The 23156-nt window shown below is 40.9% G+C and overlaps 1 protein-coding gene across 2 annotated transcripts in view; it reads left to right on the top strand.

Moving 5' to 3' along the window:
• Window positions 1-23156, top strand: part of SMARCC1 (SWI/SNF related, matrix associated, actin dependent regulator of chromatin subfamily c member 1) — a 202799-nt gene that overhangs the window by 50605 nt on the left and 129038 nt on the right. Inside the window, exons 4-8 of one of the 2 annotated variants that reach the window (XM_012473838.3) lie at window positions 3581-3662; window positions 5154-5246; window positions 7889-7955; window positions 14040-14109; window positions 20409-20484. In XM_012473838.3, the coding sequence (XP_012329261.1) occupies window positions 3581-3662; window positions 5154-5246; window positions 7889-7955; window positions 14040-14109; window positions 20409-20484 (388 nt within the window). The remainder of the gene's footprint in view (window positions 1-3580; window positions 3663-5153; window positions 5247-7888; window positions 7956-14039; window positions 14110-20408; window positions 20485-23156) is intronic. The other variant, XM_064367033.1, reaches the window with a different exon arrangement.

The following is a 23156-nucleotide window of genomic DNA, read 5'->3' as shown; positions in this document are numbered from 1 at the left end:
CAAAGTCACAATATTCTAGTTTTTTTTTGTTTTTGTTTTTTGTTTTTTGTTTTTTTTGGAGATGGAGTCTTGCTGTGTCACCAGGTTGGAGTGCAGTGGCTCAGTCTCGGCTCACTGCAACCTCCTCCTCCCGGGTTCGAGTGAATTCTCCTGCCTCAGCCTCCTGAATAGCTGGGATTACAGGCATCCGCCACCACGCCCAGCTAATTTTTGCATTTTTAGTAGAGACAGGGTTTCACCATCTTGGCCCGGCTGGTCTCAAACTCCTGACCTCATGATCTGCCTGCCTCGGCCTCCCAAAGTGCTGGGATTACAGGCGTGAGCCACCGCGCCCGGCTGCTTAATTTCTTAATTGCACTTTCCTTAGGAAACATTTTAATCTTACCTTACCACAGTAATGAAAAAGTAATAATATATATTAGTCACCAGTCATAATGAGCATTATTATTATTTTTTTTTTGAGATAAGAGTCTCGCTTTGTCACCTAGGCTGGAGTGCAGTGTCGTGACCTCAGCTCACTGCAACCTCTGCCTCCTGGGTTCAAGCAATTCTCTGCCTCAGCCTCCCCAGTAGCTGGGATTACAGGCGTCCTCCACCATGCCCGGCTAATTTTTGTATTTTTAGTAGAGATGGGGTTTCACCATGTTGGCAAGGCTGGTCTTGAACTCCTCACCTCATGATACACCTGCCTTGGCCTCCCAAAGTGCTGGGATTATAGGCTTGAGCCACCATGTCCTGCCGATGAGTAGTTTACTTTATAAAGCTACACATTCTTCTAGCCAGTAGGGCTATAAAGGAAAAGTTTTACAAACCTGGCCATTGTATCTAATTAGATGTCTAATAAGATAGTTCTATGATGGGGCTGTATCAGCATTGTGCACAGAATGTGTCTAGAACATGAAAGGCTGTGTGTGGTGGCTCACACCTGTAATCCCAGCACTTTAGGAGGCCAAGGCGGGCAGATTACGAGTTCAGGAGTTCGAGACCAGCCTGGCCCACATGGTGAATCCCTATTTCCAAGACACAAAAAATTAGCTGGGCATGGTGGCACACACCTGTAATCCCAGCTTTGAGGCTGGCAGGAGAATCGCTTGAACCTGGGAGGCGGAGGTTGCAGTGAGCTGAGATTGCACCATTGACCTGGGACACAGGTCAAGACTCCATCTCAAAGAAAAAAAGAAAAGAAAAGAACATGAAAGATGACTGGGTGTAGTGGCTCACGCCTATAATCCCAGCACTTTGGAAGGCTGAGGCGGGCGGATCACCTGAGGTCAGGAGTTCGAGACCAGCCTGGCCAACGTGGAGAAACCCTGTCTCCACTAAAAATACAAAATAGATTAGCCGGGTGTTGTGGAGCACGCCTGTAATCCCAGCTACTTGGGAGGCTGAGGCAGAAGAATTACTTGAACCCAGGAAGCAGAGGTTGTGGTGAATCGAGATCGCACCACGGCACTCCAGCTTGGGTGACAGTAAGACTTCATCTCAAAAAAAAAGAAATGAGATAAGATAGGCTTAGCTTCATAGAGCAGTGACTTGGGGACTGCTTTTGGAAGTGATAGTGTCAGGCCCATTGAGTGGATAGTAACATTCTGGAAAGGCTGTAGAATTTAAAAAGAAAGATTGGAAGTATGGGGAACATCTCCAGGATAAAATAGCATGACATGTGAGTTAAGAGTATGAGCTCTCGCCTCAGACTGCCTAATGCTATGTAGTTCATGGCAATGATTAAGAAAATTATAACTATGGGCCAGGGGTGTTGGCTCACTCCTGTAATGTCAGCATTTTGGGAGGCTGAGGCGGGAGTATTGCTTGAGCCCAGGTATTTGAGACCAGCCTGGACCAATAGAGTGAGACCTGTGGCTTTACAAAAATAAAAATAAAAAACAGTTACCTGGGCATGGTGACTGGTACCTGTGGACTCAGCTATTCAAGGCTGAGGTGGGAGTATCCCTGAGCCCAGGAGTTCAAGGTTTCAGGGAGCTATTACTGAACCACTGCATTGCAGCCTGGGTGACACAGTGAGACCCTTCTTCAGAAAACAAAAATTATAACTATAGCTAGCATTTGTTGATTCCTTAATTTGTATTAAACTTAAACACTATTCTAATATATACCTCATTTAACCTTCACAAAACCCTGCAGTAGGCCATAATATTTATGAAGCAGTTGATCCTTGGGTTAACAAATTGCTCAAGACTAAGGTAGTTTTCCATAGTCCTTACTCTCAGTTACTAAGCTCTACTCCTCTCCTGGATGTTAGTGTTAAAAGAACTAAAATGAAGCAAAAACAAAGTAGGTATTGAATAAAAGGTAAGGAGAAACAGGCATTAGATTTTGTAAAGATTTAATCACGTGGAAGTGACTAGAAATAGACCAAGATAATAGAAGAATGGTATGTTTGGGTATTTGGGTTTGGGATATCCCAGCTATACATGATTTCAGATTAAAGGATGATCTCTGCTCTCGACTGTTACTGTGGCCAGTTAAAAATTTTATTTGGAGAAATCTTGTCTGTTTAAATCACGTGTCTTACAGCTATATCAGAATTAAATACCCAAGATGCTTTCCTTTGTCTAAGAGAACACAGATACTGTTGAATTTGAACAAATGGTTTTTAAACACATAGGCAAACTTTCCTCATACTTGAAGTAAAATATGGTAGCTCTCTGCCTTTGGATCTGTGGACTACTTTTCCATAAGATGTAAGATGTCTCAAATTTAAGGAAAATTAGATAAGTCATGGAATTGATACTTCATTTTGACTGAGGTGAATCTTAATACTAACTCTTTTATAAAGGTGTTGATACTGTGTATTCTTGTTTTTTTATTTTTATTTTTGAAATGGAGTGTCACTCTGTCACCAGGCTGGAGTGCAGTGGTGCGATCTCGGCTCACTGCAACCTCTGCCTCCTGGGTTCAGGCGATTCTCCTGCCTCAGCCTCCCAAGTAGCTGGGACTACAGGCAAGCAACACCACTAATTTTTGTATTTTTAGTAGAGATGGGGTTTCACCAAGTTGGCCAGGATGATCTCCATCTCTTGACCTCATGATCTGCCCACCTCAGCCTCCTAAAGTGCTGGCATTACAGGCGTGAGCCACCTTGCCCTGCCTTGTTTTTGTTTTTTATGAGATGGAGTCTCGCTCTCTCGCCCAGACTGGAGTGCAGTGGCGCAATCTCAGCTCACTGTGGTCTCCACCTCGTGGGTTCAATCAGTTCTCCTGCCTCAGCCTCCTGAGTAGCTGAGACTACAGGCGTGTGCCACCACGCCCAGCTAATTTTTTGAATTTTTAGTAGAGGCGGGGTTTCCTCTTCTTAGCCAGGATGATCTCAATCTCCTGACCTTGTGATCTGCCCATCCTAGCCTCCCAAAGTGCTGGGATTATGGGCATGAGCCACCGTGCCCAGGCTGATGCTATGTATTCTTATATTACTTAGAGAATATCTCACACATTTTGTAGAGTGTTATTTTAATTTCCAAATCTTTCTAATTTACTTGCATCAAATTCTAAAACCACTTTTTTCATTTGTGTTTAAGATGGGAGACAAATTAACCTAGAAATTTTCTTTCTTTTTTTTTAGGCGGAGGTTTGACCTACAGAACCCATCCCGAATGGATCGTAATGTGGAAATGTTCATGAACATTGAAAAAACATTGGTGCAGGTAACTTGGAAACTTAGGTTATTTAAAAAGTTTTCCTTTAATATAATTTCAGTTTTGCCAAAAGGATTGCCAAAAGGACAAAGGAAGAAAATATCCTGAAAAGTATTGTTATTTTTATGGGTGTTTGGGGATTAGAGCTATAATTAATTTTGTCTTAAGACTATTAAAATTTATGGTGAAATAATTTATAATTTTCTTCATTAATTTTACCTAATGTATTGTTTGAATTGCCTTTATTTTTTTATAATATTTTTATTTTTTTTGAGACAGGCTCTCTGTCACCCAGGCTGAAGTGCAATGGTTCGATCATGGCTATGCTCACTGCAGCTTTGAACTTTGGGGCTCACGTGATCCTCTCACCTCAGCCTCCCCTGTAGCTGGGAACTACAGGCACATGCCATCACACCTGGCTAATTTTTTGTATTATTTTGTAGAGATGAGGTTTTGCCATGTTGTCCAGGTTGATCTCAAACTCCTAAATTCAAGCAGTCTGCCTGCTTGGCCTCCCAGAGTTCTAGGATTACAGGCATGAAACCTGGAGTCCAACCTGCCTTCATCTTATTTAGTATAAGCACTCTTCCATCCTATTGTTCACTTGATTGAATATTTTCTTTCGATTTGTTCCATTGTTGTACCATAAATATACATATTATTTCTCTAACTCTATTATAACCTGGAAAAGAGAATGCTTAAATTTCTTATTTGTTTTTCCTAGTATGTTTATTGTTTGATAATTTCTGTTGATCACTCAATTAGCCTTCCTAGGGAGAGGTAGCTGGCAAAAATTCAGTCAGGTATTATTGTTAATTCAATATGTGAAAGTTGTTTTTCCCACAGATTCTTAGCTAGGGAAGTAATTGGATGTTTTGTTTGTTTTTTTCATGGTTTGGGGAGTTAACATACATGTTCTATCATTGCTATTTTTTTGTTCTTGGAATGGAGTTTCTTGTCACCCAACCTGGAGTACAGTGGCACAGTCTCAGCTCACTGCAACCTCCGCCTCCTGGGGTCAAGCGATTCTCCAGCCTTGCCTCCTGAGTAGTGGGGATTACAGGCGCCCACCATCACTCCTGGCTAATTTTGTATTTTTAATAGAGAGGGGGTCTCACTAAGATGGTTTCTAACTCCTGACCTCAAGTGCCCACTCGCCTTAGCCTCCTAAAGTGCTGAGATCACAGGCATGAGCCACCACGCTTGGCATGTCATTACTGTTTTTAAGATGAACTGTAATCCCCTTGCATAGTTAAAAACACTACATTAGGCTGTTGAAGTAAATTTGGGTAAAATTAGGAGGATTAATCTGGCAATATGATATGTTACCTTGATGAAAAAGTTGCTGAATTTCTTTAGGTCATGTTTTTCAACTTTTTTGTGGCAGATGTGACTCAATGCAGAAAAGGTTATCCTGGGGATGGTTTATGTAATGCGTAAATAATGTGATACTATTTCAAAACCAAGAGAATTTGAAAGTCTTGTTCTTTTTGTCCTCAGAACAATTGTTTGACCAGACCCAACATCTACCTCATTCCAGACATTGATCTGAAGTTGGCTAACAAATTGAAAGATATTATCAAACGACATCAGGTAATAGACATGGTCACCTCAGATAATTAATAATGGACATGATCACTTCATTTTGTAGTTGTGCCGGGCGCTGTGGCTCATGCCTGTAATCCCAGCTCTTAGGGAGGCAGAGGCGAGAGGGTAGCTTGAGTCCAGGAGTTTGAGACCTGCCTGGGCAGTATAGCGAGACCCCGTTCTCCACAAAAAGGAAAAAACAACAAGACCAAAAAAAAAAAAAATAAAAGCATTTTGTAGTTGTAAGCCTCTAATAATAAATGTCAACCATAGTATTGTTTTGGATTTCTTGATATATTTGCATCAAAAGGAAGTTTTTTCTTGAGTTTTTTTTTCCCTTTTTTAGAGACAAGGTCTAACTTTGTTGCCCAGGTTGGAGTGCAGTGGCACTATCCTAATATACTAGCTCACTGTAGCTTTGGACTCCTGGGCTCAAGAGATCCTCCATGTTTTTTTTTTTTTTTTTTTTTTTTTGGGAGACAGAGAGTCTCGCTCTGTTACCCAAGCTAGGGTTCAGTGGTTCGATACTGGCTCATTGCAGCCTCTGCCTCCCGGGTTCAAGCAATTCTTGTGCTTCAGCCTCTGGACTTGGTGGGAGTATAGGTGTGTGCCACCATGCCTGGCTAATTTTTGTATGTTTCGTAGAGATGGGGTTTTGCCATATTGGTGAGCTTGGTCTTGAACTCCTGATGTCAAATGATCTGCCCACCTCAGCCTCCCAAAGTACTGGGATTACTGGTGTAAACCACTGTACCCAGCCATGATGGTTTCTCCCTATGTTCCCAGTCTGGCCTTGAACTCCTGGCATCAAGTCATCCTCCAGCCTTGGCCTCCCAAAGTGTTAGAATTATAGACACGAACCATCACACCTGGCCTCTTTTTAAGTTCTTAAAGTACCAGTGTTTTTTTCTTTTCACTCACCTTTAGCTTTTAGCCTAGAGTAGTAGCATTTAATAATAAGTCATTGGTACAGAGTCATTAGTCTTACTTTGAAGTATGCTTATATAGACCTAAGGAGACCAGTGTATTCTGTATCACAGAACTCTGCATCACAGAGATTATAAAGTCAAATAGAGTTGGTTACATAATTGTTGGTAGAAAGAAATGAAATATTACTTTCAAGTAATCCTGTCTCCCCTAGTCCCCCCATTTTATGTATTCTGTTGACATATGTGTTTTTTAAAAAAGAATTGAAATCCCCCTCTTCCCTAAGCTTACTTTGTGGTGGTGGTTTTGTTTTTTTTTGGAGATGGAGTCTTACATTGTTGTCTGAGGTAGAATGCAGTGGCGCCATCTTGGCTCACTGCAACCTCCATCTCACAGGTTCAAGCAATTCTGCCTCAGCCTTCCAAGTAGCAAGGATTACAGGCACCCACCACCACGCCTGACTAATTTTTGTTTTGTATTTTTAGTAGAGACGAGGTTTCAGTATGTTGTCCAGGCTGGTCTTGAATGCCTGACCTCGTGATCCATCTCCCTGGGCCTCCCAAAGTGCTGGGATTACAGGTGTGAGCCACCGTGCCTGGCCGCTTACTTTGTCTTGATACACATGTACTAGTACTGTCTTTTGACATTTTTTTGTTTTTTTGAGACAGAGTTTTGCCCGTCACCCAGGCTGGAGTACAGTGATGCAGTCTTGGTTCACTGCAACCTCCGCCTCCCGGGTTTAAATGATTCTCCTGCCTCAGCCTCCTAAGTAGCTGGAATTACCGGCGTCTGCCACCATGCCCAGCTAATTTTTGTATTTTTAGTAGAGACGGGGTTTCACCATGTTGGCCAGACTGGTCTTGAACTCCCGACCTCAAGTGATCTGCCCACCTCGGCCTCCCAGAGTGCTAGTATTAACAGGTGTGAATCACCACACTTGGCCAAAATGTAACTTTTATATACATCAGGAAACTAAATTTGCGTGACTCATTTTATTGTAGTACTTTATTACGATGCTGTCAAATTGAACTTGACAATATGTCTGTATTATGCTTTTGCACATAGTCCTAGCTCATGACTCAAGGCCAGGAACTGCATTGATTTTCTTGAAATAATGATAATTTGTAATGATTTTGGAAGTAATTTTAAGAAGTTGTAGTTCCTGACTGTGCACAGTGGCTTGCATCTCTAATCACAGCACTTTAGGAGGCTGAGGCTGGCGAATCACTTAAGGTCAGAAGTTCAGGACCAGCCTGGCCAACATGGTGAATTCCTGTTTGCTGGGCGTGCGTATGCCTATAATCCCAGCTACTTGGGAAGCTGAGGCAGAGAATTATTTGAACCCGGGAGAGGGAGGTTGCAGTGAGCCAAGATCGCGCTGCCACACTCCAGCCTGGGTGACAGAGCAAGACTCCATTTAAAAAAAAAAAAAAAAAAAAATTTGTAGTACCCATATTACTGATGTGGATACCCAGAGAGAGAGATCTAAAGAGAACTAGCTAATAGATCCTTGAATTACTTTTTCTATATAGCAGTCTAAACCGTGTAGACAATTTTTTGGTTTATAGTCATTAATCACTATAGAAATAAAGTCTTTTTTAATAAGAAAGTCTTACAAGTAAAACCATGCTTTTATAATTCTTATGGAATTTGTATCTGGCATCTCATAGTTCATTTGCCATGTGCTTTATTTTTATGGTTTTTGTTCGTTTGCTTTCCAGGGAACATTTACTGATGAGAAGTCAAAAGCTTCCCACCACATTTATCCATATTCCTCACAAGACGATGGTAAGTTAATTTTGGGTTATGAACGGGTAAGCTGATGCATCCTACCATAAATGGATTTTATGTCATAGCCTCAAAGACTTAAACAGAATAATCAGCTTTTTATTTATTTATTTATTTTTTTTCCTTTTTGAGAACAGGGTCTCTGTCACCCCAGCTGGAGTGTAGTGACGTGATCTCAGGTCACTGCAACTTCCACCTCCTGGGTTCAAGTGATTCTCCTGACTCAGCCTCCAGAGTAGCTGGGATTACAAGCACCCACCACCTCGCCCAGCTAATCTTTTATATTTTTAGTAGAGATGGGGGATTCATCATGTTGACCAGGCTAGTCTCAAACTCCTACCTCAGGTGATCCACTTGCCTCAGCCTCCCAAAGTGCTGGGATTACAGGCGTGAGCCACTGCACCCAGCCAGAAAAGAGATTTTTCAGTACTAAATAAATCCTACAGATTAAATACATAGTTTCCTTTAATGAAGAATTATTCCCAGCCCCTCTTTTTATTGACTTAACTGGGCTATAAGCAAACTAATTTCGTGCAGCCTAACTTTCTACTTGTTAGACTGTTATTTCTTTGTTGATAATCATCTGGATGTTAAGACTAAGCAGCCTTACATATTAATCTGATCAGTATCTGTGATGTCTCTTGTATTTTGAAAATTAAGAGACTTGTAAGTTAGAGGCATATCTCTGGGAAAAGTGTGGCTTACAGGGCCTAACAGCAGGGTATTATTTTGGTGAATTTACAGTGATTTAGTTCCTATTTTCAGCTCTTCTTTTCTGAAAGTTTGTTTCCTCAGTGGCCAGAGTTTATCAGACCTATAGAGACTGAGTTGTGCTAACCATTCTTTCAAAGGACTGCATTGGGAAACATAGTTAATTTAGAGTGAGAAATAGATTTTCTATGGGAATGCAGTAGTCAGATCTTCTGGTAAGCACAACTTATCCCTGTGGGACATCTATATGAATAGTCAAATTATATTAGATTTGAATGGCTAATTACCCCCTACTGAGGGGAAAATACTGAGTATTTTGTCCTTACCACTTGCAGTTGTGGTAGAAGTCAGCAGTGAAAACAGACAATCCCTGTATACTTGCTAAATAATCCATCAGGGAAGGTTTAAAGAACAATTAAAGAAGGATTAAAGGATTAAAGAAGGCCAAATAAGAAATTACAATGTAAATAGAACATCTCTGGAACTGAATAATATTGAAATGAATAATACAATAGAACATTAACTTTTAAAAGACATAGTAGAAGCTGTGCCTAGAGGAACATTTATATCTTTATATTAGGAAAGCAGAAAGGTTAGAAACCAGTGGTCCAAACATCTTTCTCAAGAAATCAGAAAATACCAAATTTGACATTTTCTAACGAAAAAAGGAAATAATAAAAGAGCAAAAATTAATGAAGTAGAAAGTACACATTTTGACATATTCATCAATGTTACATGGTTCTTATGAAAGACTAATAAGGGCCTGGCGTGGTAGCTCACACCTGTAATCCCAGCACTTTGGGAGGCCGAGGCAGGCGGGTCACCTGAGGCTAGGAGTTTGAGATCAGCTTGGCCGACGTGTGAAACCCCGTCTCTACTAAAAACACAAAAAATTAGCTGGGCATAGTGGTAGGCACCTGTAATCTCAGCTACTTGGGAGGCCGAGGGAGGAGAATTGCTTGAATCCAGGAGATGAAGGTTGTGATGAGCCAAGATCACACCACTGCACTCCAGTCTATAAGAAAGAGTGAGATTCCATCTCCAAAAAAAATAATAATAAAGTGCACAATTGAAGTTTTTTAGAAGATATTTACAGAGTTGTACAGCCATCACTGTTAATTTCAAAATGTGTTTATTACTTTAAAATAAACCCATATCTATTAGCAGTCACTTTCCATTCTTTTCTCACCTTAGGTCTTGACAGCCAGCAGTCTGCTTTCTTACTATATGAATATATCTGTTCAGGACATTTTATAGAAATGAAAGCATATGACATACTGTCTCTTATGTCTCATTCTTTTCATTTAGCATAGCGTTTTTGAGGTGAATGTTTGATATGGTATTCCCTTTTTTATTCTGGTAAAAACATGAAATTTATTGTCTTAATCATTTTTAAGTATACAGTATAGTAGTATTAAGTATACACATCTTGTTGTGCAGTAGATCTTTTTTTTTTTCCTTTAGAGGCAGAGTCTTCCTCTGTTGCCTAAGCTGGAGTACAGTGGTGCGATCATGGCTCCCTGAAGCCTTGACCTCCTGGGCTCACGTGATCCTCCCACTTCAGCCTCCCAAGTAGCTGGGCATAGCGGTTTAGAACACCATACACGGCTAATTAAAAAAATTTTTTTGTTGAGATATGGACTCACCGTGTTGCCAAGGCTGGTTTCAAACTCTTGGGCTCAAGCGATCCTCCTGCCTCACTTAGCCTCCCAGTGTGTTGGGATTACAGGTGTGAGCCACTGTGCACAGTCATGTGCAAGAGATCTTTAGAACTTTCTCATCTTGCAAAACTGTTACTCTGTACCCATTGAACATCTCTTTCTCTTCTCCCTAGCACAGGGATGTCCAATATTTTGACTTCCCTGGGCCATATAGGAAGAAGAATAATTTTTCTTGGGCCACACATAAATACACTAATACTAACAATAGTGGATGAACTTAAAACATACACACAAAAACTCATAGTGTTTTAAGAAAGCTTATGAATTTGTGTTGGGCTGCATTCAAAGCCATCCTCGGCCCCACGTGGCCCATGGGTCATGGGTTAGACAAGGTTGCGCTACTTCTTTTGACTACCCTTCTGCTTTCCATTTCTAAGAGTTTGACTACTCTAGATACCTAATATAAGTGGAATCATTTAATATTTGTATTTTTGTCACTGGCCTGTTTTACTTAATACTGTGTCCTTAAAATTTATTCATGTTGTAGCATGTGCCTGTATTCAGTTATATTTGTATACCACGTTTTATTTATTCATCCATAGATGGACATTTAGGTTGCTTTTGCATTTTGGCTGTTGTGAATACTGCTGTAATGAACATGGGTGTGCAAATAGCTCTTCAACATCCTAGTTTCAGTTCTTTTGGGTCAATATCCAGAAGTGGTATTGCTAGATCGTGTGGTAATACTGTTTTTAATTGGTTTTAGGAACCTTTCCTAGCTGCTATATCATCTTACATACTCATCAATGATGAACGATGGTTCTATTTCTCTGTATTTTTTTTCTGTTTTGTTATAATGATCATCTTAACAGATACAAGCTGATATCTCATTATGGTTTTAATTTTCATTTTCCTGATGATTAGTGACATTGGGTATCTTTTCATATGCTTATAGGTCATTTGTATGTCATCTTTGGAGAAGTATCTACTCAAGTGCTTTCTTCATTTTTATTTTTTGAGATGGAGTTTCATTCTTGTCCAGGCTAAAGTGCAAAGGCACGTTCTTGGCTTACTGCAACCTCCAACTCCTGGTTCAAGCAGTCCTCCTGCCTCAGCCACCCAAGTGGCTAGGATTACAGTGCCTGCCACCATGCCTGGCTAATTTTTGAATTTTTAGTAGAGACGAGATTCCATCTTGTTGGCCAGGCTGGTCTCTAACTCTTGACCTCAGGTGATCTGCTTGCCTTGGCCCCCCAGAGTGCTGGGATTACAGGGATGAGCCACTGCACCTGGCCCTGTCTGTATTTTTAACAAACAAATACTCCTGTATTCCCAGCTTTTTGGGAAGCCAAGGAGGGCAGATCACCTGAGGTTGGGAGTTTAAGACCAGCCTGATCAACATGGAGATCAAGTTGGCTATAATCCTAGCTACTTGGGAGGCCGAGGCAAGAGAATCGCTTGAACCCAGGAGTTAGGGGTTGCAGTGAACCGAAATTGCACCATTGTACTCCATCTCAAAAAAAAAAAAAATCAAAATTTTTATCAAAGTCAGCTGTGGTTAGGAAAGATACTTTTTTTTCTTTTTCTCATAAAAGTGCACAGTCTTTGAAAATGGAGTCAGTATTCTGAAAGGCAGCTTTTACTAGTTAAAACACCAAGACACTCTTGACAGGACAGGACAGGTTAGTTTATGTAGTGGGGATTTACAAAGATCCTTTGGCCTCTTTTTTCCTCTGCTATGTTGAGTTACCAGGTTAGGGAACAGGGCCTGATTCTGTCATTTTCACCTTTTGTTTTGAGATGGGGACTCACTCTATTGCCCAGCCTGAAGTGCAGTGGTGAAATATTAATAGTTCACTGAGCAGCCTTAAACTATTAGGCTCAAGTGGTCTTCCTGTCATAGCCTCCTCAGTAGCTGGGAATATAGACGCACACCACCATGCATAGCTATTTATTATTTTTTATTTATTTACTTATTTTTTGAGATGGAGTCTCGCTCTTTTGCCTAGGCTGCAGTGCAGTGATGCAGTCTCAGCCCACCACAGCCTCTGCCTCCTGGGTTCAAGTGATTTTCCTGCCTCAGCCTCCCAAGTAGCTAGGACTACAGGCATGTGCCACCATGCCCTGCTAATTTTTTGTATTTTTAGTAGAGATGGAGTTTCACCATGTTAGCCAGGATGGTCTCAATCTCCTGACCTTGTGATCTGCCTGCCTCGGCCTCCCAAAGTGCTGGGATTACAGGTGTGAGCCACTGCACCCAGTCTTATTTTTAGTTTTTTAAGAGACTGAATCTCACTATGTTGCCCAGGCTGATCTTGAACTCCTGGGCTCAAGTGATCTTCCTGCCCCTGCCTCCAGAAGTGCTGGGATTATAGGCATGAACCACCACACCTGGCCCCCTTTCACTTTCTTTTAAGATAGTTAAGTGAGTTGTTGTATACTTCAAAAACAGCATAGGTATGGGGGCTTCATGGCTTTATTCAGTGAAGATGAGGCTATATCTTGTTGAAACTGGCACTGGAAAGTCACTTTTACTTGGCTAATTTACTTAGATCTGTTTTTTTTTTTTTCCTGTTTCTTGGGCTTTAAGCGGACATACTTCGGAACTTCCTTCTTACTAGTAGGAATACATTTTCTAAGCTAAATTCAGACTGCCAGAGAAATACATGATAACCAATGCTGAAATGTCGAGGTGATTCAACTGTGATTAGAATAAGAATCGCTTTATTATTTAATTTGCACATATCTGTGGAAAGGAAACCTGAAAAACAAAGTCTACATCGTCACATTGCTTACGTTGTTGGGAGCGATAAACAAACAGGTATGAGGGAGTTAAAGAATAGTAAAAATAGGCCGGGCGCGGTGGCTCACGCCTGTAATCCCAGCACTTTGGGAGGCCGAGGCGGGCGGATCACGAGGTCAAGAGATCGAGACCATCTTGGTCAACATGGTGAAACCCCGTCTCTACTAAAAATACAAAAAATTAGCTGGGCACGGTGGTGCGTGCCTGTAATCCCAGCTACTCAGGAGGCTGAGGCAGGAGAATTGCCTGAACCCGGGAGGCGGAGGTTGCGGTGAGCCGAGATCGCGCCATTGCACTCCAGCCTGGGTAACAAGAGCGAAACTCCGTCTCAAAAAAAAAAAAAAAAAAAAAAAAGAATAGTAAAAATAGCATTATTGGTGAAAGCTTTGATGTAGCCCTGTAAAGCTTATAGGACATCAGAGAAAGGGAATCTAGAGGAAGCAGAGTACTTAGTAAAGCTTTCATCACTGAGATGAAGTATGGTTTACATCTTGAAAGATATGTAATTGCCAAGCCTCACAGAAGGAGGGATGAGAGGTTCACCATGGAAAGAGAAGTATTAAATAATATGGTGATGATTATTTGGGTAGAAGAGAGAGGGGAGGCTGGCAGGTGAATTGAATGGGAGTATTTTACCACAGAGGATAAGTGGTTTTGTCAGCAGTGGTGGATAGTAGACCTACAGTCTGGGAAATTTGAAAGACTGAGAAATATTTATTTAATCTGGTAGGTAGTACTCAATTTGAAAACTTTCTGTTTTTAAGCCAGCAATGACATGTCAGAAAAATTAAAAAAAAAATTTGTATTTTGTTCATTAGCAAACTAAAACATCTTAGTAAAAATTAAGGCTAAAAATCATAGTTTATTATTTTGTCAGTTTGACTAAAATTTTTTCTTTTTCCCTTTCAGAAGAATGGTTGAGACCGGTGATGAGAAAAGACAAGCAAGTGTTAGTGCATTGGGGCTTTTACCCAGACAGGTAATGTCTATATGCTGTGAGACCTGGTATAAAGATTTTTTTTGAAAGGAAGGCACATTTATTTATAGTTTTATTTTCTGAATAGTGACAATTTGTTGATTTATGTTTACTCATTTTTCTCACTTCTGGAGTCTTTATTGACTATTTTCTTATTTAAGGTACAGAAATTAATAAGGTCACCATTAAATGGTGAATGAATAAGCCATAATGGCTTTATTTATCTTTTTATTTATTTATTTTTAAAGATGAAGTTTCACTCTGTCACCCAGGCTGGAGTGCAGTGGTACTGTCTCGGCTCACTGCAGCCTCCGCCTCCTGGGTTCAAGTGATTCTCCTGCCTCAGCCTCCTGAGTATCTGGGATTATAGGCACCCGCCACCACACCTGGCTAATTTTTGTACTTTTAGTAGAGACGAGGTTTCACCATGTTGGCCAGGCTGGTCTCAAACTCCTGACCTTGTGGTCTGCCTGCTTAGGCCCCCCAAAGTGCTGGGAGTACAGGCGTGAATCGCTTCTCCTGAGCAGCTTTATTTATCTTTCCAGCACTCTGGGAGGCTGAGACAGGTGGATCATGAGGTCAGGAGTTCAAGACCAGCCTGGCCAACATAGTAAAACCCTGTCTCTACTAAAAATGAAAAATATTAGCCGGGTGTGGTGGTGGGCGCCTGTATTCTTTCTTACTTGGGAGGCTGAGGCAGGAGAATCACTTGAACCTGGGAAGCGGAGGTTGCAGTGAGCCAAGATCATTCCATTGAACTCTAGTCTGGGCAACAAAGCAAGACTCCATCTCAAAAAACAAACAAAAAAACCCTCAAAACCATATCTTTTATGTATTTGCCAAAAAATGTCTCTGTGGTATGAGGTTCCTGATTTATATTTTTTTCCTTTAAGAAATGAATTTTGCCAGGCACAGTGGCTCATGCCTGTAATCCCAACACTTTGAGATGCCGAGGCGGGTGGATCATGTGAGGTTGGGAGTTCAAGACCAGCCTGGCCAACATTGTGAAATTTCATCTCTACTAAAACTATAAAAAGTTAGCAAGATGTGGTGGCACACACCTGTAATCTCAACTACTCAGGTGTCTGAGGCATGAGAATTACTTGACTCTGGGAAGCAGAGGTTGCAGCGAGACGAGATCATACCACTGCACTCCATCCCGAGTGACAGAGTCGCACTGTCTCTCCAAAAAAGAAAATAAGGTTTTCTTTTTTTCCTAGTGTTTATTACTGATCAGATTTTTTTGAGACAAAGTCCTGCTCTGTAGCCCAGTCTGGAGTGCCGTGGCGCAGTCTCGGTTCACTGTAACCTCCACCTCCTGGGTTGAAGTGATTCTCCTGCCTCCAGCCTTCCAAGTAGCTAGGATTACAGGTGCCCACCACCAGGCCCAACTGATTTTTGTGTTTTTAGTAGATACGGGGTTTCATCATGCTGGTCAGGCTGGTCTTGAACTCCTGACCTCAGGTGATTCATGTGCCTCAGCTTCCCAAAGTGCTGAATTACAGGTGTGAGCCACTGTGCCTGGCCTAATCAGTTTGCCTTTTTGAAAAACTTCTCATGCCAAACAATTAAGGATGAAATTAATTTATGTCTAAAATTGACTTTTTCTTTTCATCAGAAATTTCTTTGCCTAGTGTTGTTGTGGCTTTTATATGTCATAACCCATACTAGTTTCAGTATCTATAGTATGAAAAATGAATATTATAAACAAGAGCTAGATATTAGTGATGATAGTGGTCCTTTTTTAATATTATGCCTGCCTAGTGCATATGGAAATAGGGATAAGTAGAGCAGCTTTAGTATTCATTTCATTCTTGTCATGTAAAGTAGAGATTTTCATTATGGTTTCTACAGGTCTAGTCAGTCTTCTTTCACCTCTACTTTTTTTTTCTTTTTTCTTTCTTTCTTTTTCTTTTTCTTTTTTTTTTTTTTGTTAAGATAGAGTGTAGCTCTTGTTGCCCAGGCTGGAGTGCAATGGCACGATCTCGGCTCACCGCAACCTCCACCTCTTGGATTCGAGTGAGTCCCCTGCCTCAGCCTCCCAAGTACCTGGAATTACAGGCACCTGCCACCATGCCTGGCTAATTTTTTTTTTTTTTTTTTTCCTTAGTAGACACGGGGTTTCTCCATGTTGGTCAGGCTGGTCTCAAACTCCCGACCTCAGGTGATCCACCTGTCTCGGCCTCCCAAAATGCTGGGATCACAGACGTGAGCCACTGCGCCCTGCCTGTTTTTATTTTTTCATAAGTTATTTGGGTACAGGTGTTACCTGGTTGCAGGAGTAAGTTCTTTAGTAGTGATTTGTGAGATTTTGGTGCATCCATCATCTGAGCAGTATACACTACACGTTATTTGTAGTCTTTTATCCCTTGTACTCCCCGCCACTTCTTTGACCTCTACTTCTATCTACTTCTTGTCTTATCATATTATTTCTAGCAAATCCCAAACACCATTTGAATCATAAGTATTTTAGTATGTGTTTTAAAACAAATACATATTTTTTAAATAAATACATTGATTGATTGATTGATTGATTGATTGATTGGAGAGGGAGTCTTGCTCTGTCTCCCAGGCTAGAGTGCGGTGGCCTGATCTCTGCTCACTGCAACCTCCACCTCCTGGGTTCTAGCGATTCTCCTGCCTCAGCCTCCCAAGTAGCTTGGATTACAGGCACACACCACCATGCCCTGCTAATTTTTGTAATTTTAGTAGAGGTGGGGTTTTGCCATGTTGGTCAGGCTGGTCTTGAACTCCTGACCTAAGGTGATTTTCCCGCCTCAGCCTCCCAAACTGCTGGGATTACAGGCGTGAGCCAACACACTGGCCTTTTTTTTTTTTTTCGAGAGAAGGTCTTGATCTGTTGCCCAGGCTGAATTGCAGTGGCACGATCACAGCTCAAGTGATCCTCCCTAGGGGCTGGCACTGTAGGCACATGCCACCATAGGTGCCTTATTTTTAAATTTTTGGTTGTCAGGGGCCTCAGGCTTGTCTGAACCTCCTGGCCTCAAATGATTCAAAGTCATAATACCATTGTCATTCCTAAAACCCAAGCAGTTCCTTAATATAAAATATTATGTAAGCATATTCATCTGCATCTTCTTAGGAAAAAAAAATATCGTGCTGGGCAGGGTGGCTCATGCCTGTAATCCCAGCACTTCGGAAGGCTGAGACAGGAGGATCACTTGAGGCAAGGAGTTCTGGACCACCTTGGGCAACTTCGTGAAACCTTGTCTTTACAAAAAATACAAAAAACTAGCCAGTCGTGATGACATGTACCTGTAGTCTCAGATACTTGGCGGGGGGGTGGGAGGTGGGGGGGACCAAGGCAGGAGGATTGCTTGAGCCCCAGAGGTTGAGGCTGTAGTGAGCTGAGATGGTGCCACTGAACAGTCTGGGCAACAGAGCGAGACCCTGTCTCAAAAAAAAAAAAAAAATCCAGTCAGTGTTGTCTCATAGATGACACATTTGATAGATTGATAGTTGTTTGCATTAGAATTTAGATAAAATCTACATGTTGTGATTAGTTTGTATATTTAAGTACTTTCCTAATTTATAGTTTATAGGTTCTTTCTCTGTCTTTATGACCTCCCCCTTTAGTGCATTATTTAAGAAACAAGTTGGTTTGTCATGTTTTTACCACAGTATGGAATTTTTCAGTGGCAGCACTGTGGTTTATTTGAACAGATTTCTCTGTTCTCTGTATTTTTCTTAAATTGGTAGCTGGAACTAGAGGCTGATCAGATTCCATTTTAATTGGGCAGGAACAAGGCTGTTGCATAGATGTGTGTTCTTTATCAGGAGACACAAAATGTCAGGTTTTGCATTGTTTTTGTTAGTTTATTTTACTTGTAATTATATTTTTAGAAGAAGGAAGTATGTCTAGATTCATTCAAAATTTTAACAGTATATGCAGTCTTTTAATGTAGTTCGAGTTAATTACAACTAAATCAAGTCAGCTTTGTAATCAGTCTCTTCTGAACCGTAATTGACAAATTAAGTGAATTAACTTCCCCTCCCCTAAGGATTAGTTGTTTACTTTTTTTTTTTGAGACTGAATCTTGCTCTGTTGCCCAGGCTGGAGTGCAGTGGCACGATGTCCACTCACTGCAACGTCTGCCTCCTGGGTGCAAGCAATTCTCCTGCCTCAGCCTCCAGAGTAACTGAGATTAAAGATGCGCACAGCCATGTCCAACTAATTTTTGTATTTCTTTCTTTCTTTCTTTTTTTTTTTTTGAGAAGGAGTCTTGCTCTGTGCTCTGTTGCCCCGGCTGGAGTACAGTGGCACCATCTTGACTCACTGCAACCTCTGCCTCCCGGGTTTAAATGATTCTCCTGCCTCAGCCTTCCGAGTAGCTGGGATTACCGGCACCCACCACCATGCCTGGCTATTGTTTTGTATTTTTAGTACAGATGGGGTTTCACCGTGTTAGCCAGGTTTGTTTCGATCACCAGACGTCGTGATCTGCCGGCTTTGGCCTCTCAAAGTGCTGGGATTACAGGTGTGAGCCATCGTGCCTGGCCCCTTGTATTTTTTTTTAGTAGAGACGGGATTTTGCCATGTTGTTCAGGCTGGTCTCAAATTCCTGACCTCAGGCAATCAACTGCCTGAGCCTCCTAAGGTGTTAGAATTACAGGTGTGAGCCACTGCTCCCAGCCAGATTCCATATGCTTTTGAACTGACTTCTGGATAGTAACTAAATGGAAGCAGATACTTGTCATCATACTTTTATTTCATTTAGATGTCACTTGTTTTCATAGTTTGCTGGTCAATATAGTGATATTCACAATGTTTCATTTTGGTAAATAATTTTATGTTTGTTTTATGATTGTGTTGGAGTAGGTGGCCTGATGTATATCGTAAGTTAGAGCTTGTTGATAAAGAGGCTCTCTTTGAGCAAAGAGATGTAAGTAAAATGGATATCTGGGTAGTGAGGGAGCAGTCTGTATAGAGTGCATGCAGGATTAGTGGTGCATGTGGAATATGTCACCAAAGCCTGTGTGGCTGAAATATAACATGAGAAAGGAGAGAAGAGAGAAGATGTGGTCAGAGTCCCTGTCACATAATCAAATCTTGAAGACATGGCAAGTCATTGTTTTAGGCTTTTGACTTTCACTTTGATTGGGTGAGAGCTGTTAGAAGGATTGGATCAGTGGAGTGATGTGGACTGACTTAGTTTTCAAAAAGATCACTATGGTTACTGTATGAAAAATTAACTCTTGAGAGACCAAGAGACCAAGAGACCAATGGAAGAAGCAGGAAAACCAGTGAGCAGAGTGGAGGGGTAAGAATTAGGTAGATTCTTGACATACTTTGAAGTTAGAGCTGGTCACATTTGCAGGTGGTTTGATTACAGGCTGTGCTTGAGAGTGTAGTCAAGGCTATTTCCAAGGATTTTGGCCTGAACAGCTGGAAAGATAAAGTTGTCATTTACTGAAATTTAGATGATTGGCTAGAGTACATTGCTGGGGCCAGGGTAGCACTTCAAGTTGAGCTTTGAGTTTTGGGTTTGGATGCTTGTTAGACATTCTACACAAGGAGATGTGAAATTGGCTGTTGGATTTATGAGTTCAGTATACTTAGAAGAGTGTTGATATAAAATTTGAAGTTTTCAGTGTATATTTGAAGTCATAGGAATGAATGGAATTAGTAAGGGAAAAGGATTTTTCCAAAACCAGAACCTGGGAGCTTTTGCAGGTTGAAGACATTTGGGCCGAAGACCAGAAACTGGCATGGAAACTGAAGAGAGGCTGGTGAAGATAAGGAATATCAGGTGATAGTACTTTCTTGGTGGCCAAGTGAGGGAAGTGCTTGGAGGAGAGAGCAGGCAGTTGTTTAAAATTCTTTGGTCTTAGTCTTGAACTTCAGGTTTAGCAATATGAAGGTTACTGGTGACTTCTACAGAGTTTTCTTGGCAGAATAGTAAGGGCAAATATGTTTAATAAGTTGCTATTAATAGATTTTAGTAGTATTTATTTTAGTTTTTTTGTTTTGTTTCGTTTTGCGATAGGGTCTCACCCTGTTGCCCAGACTGAAGTGCGGTGGGATGATCTCAGCTCACTGCAACCTCTACCTCCTGGCTTCAAGTGATTCTTCCACCTCAGCTTCCTGGGTAGAGGGGACTACAGGCACGTCCCACCATGCCTGGCTAATTTTTATATTTTTTGGTAGTGATGGGGTTTCCACGTTGACCATGCAGTGATTTTAGTAGTATTTCTAATATATGTTCTCACTTTTTGTAAAAGTGTTTCTAATGAATTATTTTTGACTCTAATTTGTTTTTCTCTTTTCAATTTCTTTACAGCTATGATACTTGGGTCCATAGTAATGATGTTGATGCCGAAATTGAAGATCCACCAATTCCAGAAAAGCCATGGAAGGTAAATGATTAGAAAAAAATCTTTTTTTTTTTTTTTTAATTTAGAAAGAAAGAAAGAAAAAGAATGAAGAAGAGGAAGAAAAAGGAAGAGAAAGAGAGAGAGAGAATGGGAGTATTGCTTTCTTGCCCAGGCTAGAATGCAGTTTAGTAATGGGTATTGAAAACCTCTTTTATACCAATAATTATACTTGATGTAGACAGGAAGGAAGAAAGGAAGAAAATAACAAACAAGCAGCCAACCAATATTTCATTTAAACCTATGAAATGCTATGCGATTACTGAGGAGTGATTTACTTCCAATTATGTAGTCGCTTTTGGAATAGGTGTGAGGTAGTAATGTATGTTTTGTGTATTTGAAGTGGAGAGTTCTATAAATGTTTATTAAGTTTACTTGTTCTGGGTCTGAGTTCAAGTCCTGGATGTCCTTGTTAATTTTCTGTCTCATTGATCTATAAAATCGTTAGCTCTTCTTGTTACATTGATCCTTTTGCCATTATGTAATGTCCTTCTTTGCCTCTTTTGATCTTTGTTGCTTTAAAGTCTACTTTATCAGAGGCGAGAATTGCATCTCCTGCTTTTTGTTTATTTGTTTATTTTTACTCTCTGTTTGGTTGATAAATCTTCCTCCTTCTCTTTGTTTTGAGTCTTTGTGTATCGTTGCATGTGAGATGGGTCTGGATGTAGCATACCGATGGGTTTTGGCCTTTTATCCAATTAAAATATATATAAGTTTAATACTGGCATTTGATGCTAGCTGGGTGTTTTGCCCATTAGTTAGTGTAAAATTTTCAGTGTGTTAATGCTCTTTGCTTTTTGATATATTTTTGGAAAGCTCAATATTGGTTGTTCCTTTATATGTATAGTGCTTCTTTCAGAAGCTCTTGTAAAGCAGGCCTGGTGGTGGTGAAGTCTCTAAGTACTTGTTTGTTCGCAAAAGATTTAATTTTTCCTTTGATTATAAAGCTTAGTTTGGCTGGATATGAAATTCTGGGTTGAAAGTTCTTTTCTTTAAGAATGTTAAATATTGGTCCCCACTCTTTTCTGGCTTGTAGAGTTTCTGCTGAGAGATCTGCTGTAAGTCTGATAGGTTTTCCTTTATGGGTAACCTGACCTTTCTCTCTGGCTGCCCTTAGTATTTTCTTCTTCATTTCATCCCTAATAAATCTGGCGATTATGTGCCTTGGGGTTGGTGTTCTCTGTATTACCTGGAGTTGAATATTATCCTGCCTTGCTAGGTTGGGAAAGTTTTCCTGAATGATATCCTGAAGAGTATTTTCCAACTTGGATTCATTCTCTTCGTCACATTCAGGTACACCTATCAAACGTAAATTAGGTCTTCTCACGTAGTCCCATATTTCCTGGAGACTTTGCTCATTCCTTTTTATCCTTTTTTCTCCAATCTTATCTTCTCGTTTCATTTCACTAAGCTGGTCCTCGACTTCTGATATCCTTTCTTCTGCTTGATCAATTCGACTGTTTAAACTTGTGCATACTTCGCGAAGTTCTCGTGTTGTGTTTTTCAGCTCCATCAGTTCACTTATATTCCTCTCTAAATTGTCCATTCTCGTTAACATTTCGTCAAACCTTTTTTCAAGGTTCTTAGTTTCTTTGCATTGGGTTAGAACAAGTTCTTTTAATTCACAGAAGTTTCTTATCACCCACATTTTGAAACCTGCTTCTGTTATTGGAACTCACTCGTTCTCCATTAAGCCTTGTTCCGTTAGTGATGAGGAATTGCAATCCCCTGTAGAGGGAGAGGCATTCTGATTTTGAGTATTCTCTGCCTTTTTAGGCTGGTTTCTTCCCTTCATTATATATTTATCCCTCTGTCGTCTTTGTAATTACCGACTTTCTAACTAGGTCTCTGAGCGGACGTCCAACTTGTTGATTCCCAGTGCCGAAATCTGAGCAATCCACTGCGCCGGCCAAAACAGCGGTGTTAAGATTGATGGTGCTTTTCTGCCTGGGAATCTCCGGACTCTGCACCAAGAACTGCCGCGCTAAGGCGCCAGCCAAACCGCCGCGCCGGCCACAAGAGTCGCCCTGGCGACCCGTGGGGCTCCTCCGCTGGGAATCTCTTGGTCCGTGAGCTACAAATATTCATCTGAAAGTGTGGCGTCCTCTCGTTCTCTGCGCTTTCAGCTAGTAATCAGCCATCTTGGATCTCTCTCCAAAAAAAAATCTTTTAATAATCCTTTTTTTTTTTTTGGAGACAGAGTCTCAGTCTGTCGCCCAGGCTGGAGTACAGTGGTGCGATCTTGGCTTACTACAATTTCTGTCTCCCAGGTTCAAGCAATTCTCATGCATCAGCTTCCCAAATAGCTAGGACTAAAGACATGTGCCACCAAGTCTGGCTAATTTTTGTATTTTTAGTAGAGATGGGGTTTCACTGAGTTGGTCAGGGTAATCTTGAACCCCTGACCTCAGGTGATTCATCTGCCTCTGCCTTGACCTCCCAAAGTGCTAGGATTACAGGTGTGAGCCACTGTGCCCCATCAAAAAAATTCTTATAATAATCTAATAGCTCTTCTCAGCTATTCTCTACAGCATTCTCTCTAAGGAGATACAGAATGTTGGTTTCCCTTTCCTGTTATCCATTTACAAGATATGCACGGCCATGAAGACTTTATGGTCTTAGATTAAATATCTGCAGTGATGTTTGAGGAGAATCCA

This window comes from Aotus nancymaae, unplaced genomic scaffold (assembly GCF_030222135.1).
Source record: "Aotus nancymaae isolate 86718 unplaced genomic scaffold, 86718_ANA_hifiasm-v0.15.2.pri h1tg000067l, whole genome shotgun sequence".
Taxonomy (NCBI): domain Eukaryota; kingdom Metazoa; phylum Chordata; class Mammalia; order Primates; family Aotidae; genus Aotus; species Aotus nancymaae.
This window is presented reverse-complemented; position numbering and strand designations above follow the sequence as displayed.